The sequence below is a fragment of the Mizuhopecten yessoensis genome, unplaced genomic scaffold, assembly GCF_002113885.1.
Source record: "Mizuhopecten yessoensis strain PY_sf001 unplaced genomic scaffold, ASM211388v2 scaffold7551, whole genome shotgun sequence".
Lineage (NCBI taxonomy): Eukaryota > Metazoa > Mollusca > Bivalvia > Pectinida > Pectinidae > Mizuhopecten > Mizuhopecten yessoensis.
Window position 1 is genome coordinate 187,409 of NW_018407104.1, and position 4,997 is coordinate 192,405.

Genomic DNA, 4,997 nt, shown 5'->3' on the forward strand with positions numbered 1-4,997 from the left:
GACACCTACTTGACGAATTCAAAAGGGGTAAAGGGATACTCCGCTAGAGGTAGGGCCGTGAGAGCACTTGAGCCCCCTTCTGAGCCCTGAGAGCACTCCGTCATTGTATTCACAATACTTATGCCGGTATTTGTGATAACTAGTGACACTCGAAATATTTCATTTTATATAAACACTTAATTCGCGTGTCTTTAATGGTTTACTTTGAAAAAACTACCACAAAGTGTGCTTTTGAAATTTTAACTTTTCATGTCGAATTATAAATGATGAAAGAAAGACATCACAAAATGTTTATTTAATGTAACCAACGAAAAGACTTTAACCCTAATCAGAGTTACCCTACAAGGGCTATCTCCTCCGCGGACTCTCGTAGAGTTATTTTAAATATTAGCGTATACACAAAGGATAAAACGCTAACAATGTGTTCCCTTCAGATAACTGAATTCAAAAACATATTTCAAGACGTAGCTCAAGCACCCTCCGACGGTTAAGGGGACGGTATCGGCTAAGATTGGAACCTAAAGGGACATCGTGTCAAAGGAAGCTTATATATCACAATCATCTTGACACAGAGATGTGAACACAAAATGCCATGTCATATATGTAATACCCCCTGTCAGGAGTTAGACTTAAAGATTTTCGGTTGAAGGGTACATATTTATTAAAAACCTTAAGATAGTGGCTCCAATCACACACATTTTGAGGCGATATACCAGCGTATAGGAGTTGTCAGGAGGCGATGTACCGGCGTATATGATTTGACAGGATGTGTACCAGCGTATAGGAGTTGACAGGAGGCGATGTACCAGCCTATAGGATTTGACAGGAGGCGATAAACCAGCGTATAGGAGTTGACAGGAGGCGATGTACCAGCCTATAGGATTTGACAGGAGGCGATCTACCAGCGTGAAGGATTTAACAGGAGGCGATGTACCAGCGTGAAGGATTTCACAGGAGCGTATAGGAGATGACAGGAGGCGATGTACCAGCGTATAGCAGTTGACAGGAGGCGATGTACCAGCGTGAAGGATTGAACAGGAGGCGATGTACCAGCGTGAAGGATTTCACAGTAGGCGATGTACCAGCGTATAGGATTTCACAGGAGGCAATGTACCAGCGTGAAGGATTTCACAGGAGGCGATGTACCGGCGTATAGGAGTTGACAGGAGGCGATGTTCCAGCGTATAGGAGTTGTCAGGAGGCGATGTACCAGCGTATAGGAGTTGTCAGGAGGCGATGTACCAGCGTATAGGAGTTAACAGGAGGCGTAAACCGGCGTATAGGAGTTGACAGGAGGCGATGTACCGGCGTATAGGAGTTGACATGAGGCGATGTACCAGCATATAGGAGTTGGCAGGAGGCGATGTACCGGCGTATACGAGTTAACAGGAGGCGATGAACCGGCGTATAGGAGTTGACAGGAGGCGATGTACCGGCGTATAGGAGTTGACATAAGGTGATGTACCAGCGTATAGGAGTGGACAGGAGGCGATGTACCGGTGTATAGGAGCTGGCAGGAGGCGATGTACTGGCGTATAGGAGTTGGCAGGAGGCGATGTACTGGTGTATAGGAGTTGACAGGAGGCGATGTACCGGCGTAGGAAGTGACAGGAGGCGATGTATCAGCGTATAGGAGCTGTCAGGAGGCGATGTACTGGCGTATAGGAGTTGACAGGAGGCGATGTACCAGCGTATAGGAGTTGGCAGGAGGCGATGTACTGGCGTATAGGAGCTGGCAGGAGGCGATGTACCAGCGTATAGGAGTTGACAGGAGGCGATGTACCAGCGTATAGGCGTTGTCAGGAGGCGATGTACCAGCGTATAGGAGTTGACATGAGGCGATGTACCGGCGTATAGGAGTTGACAGGAGGCGATGTACCAGCGTAGGAGGTGACAGGAGGCGATGTACTGGCGTATAGGAGTTGACAGGAGGCGATGTACCAGCGTATAGGGGTTGGCAGGAGGCGATGTACTGGCGTATAGGAGTTGGCAGGAGGCGATGTACTGGCGTATAGGAGTTGGCAGGAGATGATGAACTGGTGTATAGGAGTTGACAGGAGGCGATGTACCGGCGTAGGAAGTGACAATAGGCGATTCCCCGGGCATAGGAGTTGACAGGAGGCGATATACCAGCGTAGGAAGTGACAGAAGGTGATGTACCGGCGTATGGAGTTCACAGGAGGCGATGTACCGTCGTAGGAAGTGACAGGAGGCGATGCACCAGCGTATAGGAGTTGACATGAGGCGATGTACCAGCGTATAGGAATTGAGAGGAGGCGATGTACCGGCGTATAGGAGTTGAGAGGAGGCGATGTACCGGCGTATATAGGAGTTGATAGGAGGCGATGTACCGGCGTATATAGGAGTTGACAGGAGGCGATGTACCGGCGTATATAGGAGTCGACAGGAGGCGATGTACCGGCATAGGAGGTGACAGGAGGCGATGTACCGGCGTAGGAAGTGACAGGAGGCGATGCACCAGCGTATAGGTGTTGACAGGAGGCGATGTACCAGTGTATAGGAGTTGAGAGGAGGCGATGTACCGGCGTATATAGGAGTTGACTGAAGGCGATGTACCGGCGTATATAGGAGTTGACAGGAGGCGATGTAGCGGCGTAGGAAGTGACAGGAGGCGATGTACCGGCGTATAGGAATTGACAGGCGGCGATGTACTGGCGTAAAGGAGTTGACAGGACGCGATGTACCGGCGTAGGAATTGACAGTAGGCGATGTACCGGCGTATAGGAGTTGACAGTAGGCGACGATACAATGTAGGAGTTGACAGTAGGCGATGTTGCAGCGAATGAGTTGACAAGAGGCGATGTACCGATGTAGGAAGTGACAGGAGGCGACGTTACAGCGTAGGAGTTAACAGAAGGCAATGCACCGGCATAGGAGTTGACAAGAGGTGGTTTTACAGCGTGGGAGGTGACTTGAGGTAAAGACCGGCGTCACCACTATTCTATCGACGGCAAAGTGTTGATTTAATTTAACTGAAGGTATTAACAACGAGACAATGAAATACTTTAGCACAATATGAGGATGAAACAACAACAAAAAGCATCAAAGGACATTCAAGGAAATGTCTATCCGCCCCATCGCCAATCCAGGAAAAGATGGAAAGTTAAGAAATTTAACAACCACCTGCAAAAGGTTGTAAATATTGAAGATGCGAACTCATGCAGAACAGATTTGAGGATGGTCGGATGTAGCCGTGGATAACGCACAAGCCTTTCACCATGAAGGTTGGGGTTTGATTCCCTGATTGGACGTGAAAAGGTATGGGTCACCTGCCCGACCATGTGGGGTTTCTCTGGTTTCTCCGGTTTCCTCCCACATTAGATAAATGCACTAACATCCAGGCTAATAAGAGTGAATAGTATAAGCTTTTATAAAACTTCAACAACGTAAACAGTGACGGACGGTCCAAAATGATCGCGTATATGAAGATCCAAAGGACATATATGTCCTGCATCAGAAGTTATGCAAAGTAACGCTAAGTTAACGTCGCTAGATACATAATCGCGCGGGACTTGAACTCGAGATTATCGATCCTTGTGAATTAATACTAATATATATATACTGCAAAATCGAAACGATTTACCGTGCTGACATATCAGATTAAGTGTTCAAGACGTTAATGCACGAGATTGCACGGTCTCGACTTCTTTTAGCGGTGTATCACGTGATCACGCGGTTTCGCTTCCTGTTTGGTATTTATCACGTGATATCACGGTCTCGGCTTTTATTTGGTATGTATCACGTGACCTGATGGTCCCGCCTACTGTAAGAAATGTGTAGCGGAACTGGAATGGGTCGATCGTCAGCGACCAGGTGGCTCAATTGGTAGAGCGTCCGTGTAGAGGTCGGAGGGTCCCGGGTTCGAACCCCGGTCTGGCCGTGTATTTTCCTGGTCCTGTTACAGATGTATCACGTGACAACACGGTCTCGCCTGTTGTTCGGGATGTATCACGTGACCACACGGTTCCGTCTTCTTTTTGGGAGGTATCACGTGGCCACACGCTCTTGCGTTCTGTTAGCGGTGTATCACGTGATCAATTTGTCTCTCCTTCTGTTAGGGTTATATATCACATTGTCACAAAACGCTTTATGGGCGAAATCCTCAACTAATAATTAATGCGACAGAGGTAGGGTCATGTTGCCGCCGGTTTACTGTATAGATCAGTAATATCGGCCCAGTAGATGATATGCCCCCTCACTGAACGGGTATACGCCGTCATTGTCATTCCTGATCTCTTATTTCACTCGGGTTCCGGTACATAAAACTGTACACTATGTAGGTTATTTGTTCGTGGAAATAAAACACGACATAGGAACGAGATAGATGGATGAATTGTCGGTTAAGTCTGATACCCGTGTTTGTATCCAGGTATTCTTACATACCCGGTCTGATTCGTCTGTAGGTACGGGACGAACACTCGCGGGGCCTACACTTTATTTATTTCTTAATATAAACATTAACACTATTAGATGTAAATTTTGTGACGTATATTGGGTATATGTCTTAGATCGAGTTTCAAGAAATGAAAGAAAAGAGATGCAGATTTCCATATCATTGTGTTATACTGGAATGAAAATCGACAGAGTAATTGGTGTAACTGTTGCCTCCCTAGCCAAATTCGTGTCATATTTATCTGTGCTCCTTCAATTTGTTTTTGTTCACTGTTGAGATAATAGGTCAGAAATATCATATAAATAAAATATACAATGTCGTTAACACCCAAGGCCAAGAAATAGGAACCTGATACAATAAAACACAATCCCGAACCGAGAAAAAATCAGTACAAAAAGGAGAGACACGACAACATCTACATCTTCGTATGAAAAGAATTTGATGTTAGACATACCATTGTTAAATATAACATTCATTAGAAAAATGAGCCAGATCATCACGAACGCGCCTTATTCACGTCATAGCACTTTCATTTTCTTTAAACATTCAAGTGGTCAATAAAGTGTACCGAAGGTTTTTGTTT

At 46.2% G+C, this 4,997-nt stretch overlaps 1 protein-coding gene and 1 non-coding gene across 2 annotated transcripts; one reads left to right on the plus strand and one right to left on the minus strand.

Annotated features, from left to right (window-relative positions):
* Positions 1-1,194: 1,194 nt before the first annotated feature.
* LOC110453971 lies at positions 1,195-2,241 on the minus strand. The gene has a single exon (XM_021503240.1). It carries the CDS (start codon positions 2,239-2,241, stop codon positions 1,195-1,197), a length of 1,047 nt encoding a protein of 348 aa, XP_021358915.1.
* A 1,587-nt stretch (positions 2,242-3,828) lies between these two features.
* On the plus strand, positions 3,829-3,901 carry Trnal-uag. The gene has a single exon. It is a non-coding gene; the product is annotated as a tRNA-Leu (tRNA).
* The last annotated feature ends 1,096 nt before the right edge of the window (positions 3,902-4,997 follow it).

Coding starts and splice junctions, on each gene's coding strand:
- LOC110453971 (XM_021503240.1), bottom strand. CDS start 2,241: ATGTCAACTCCTATACGCTGGTGCATCGCCTCCTGTCACTTCCTACGA.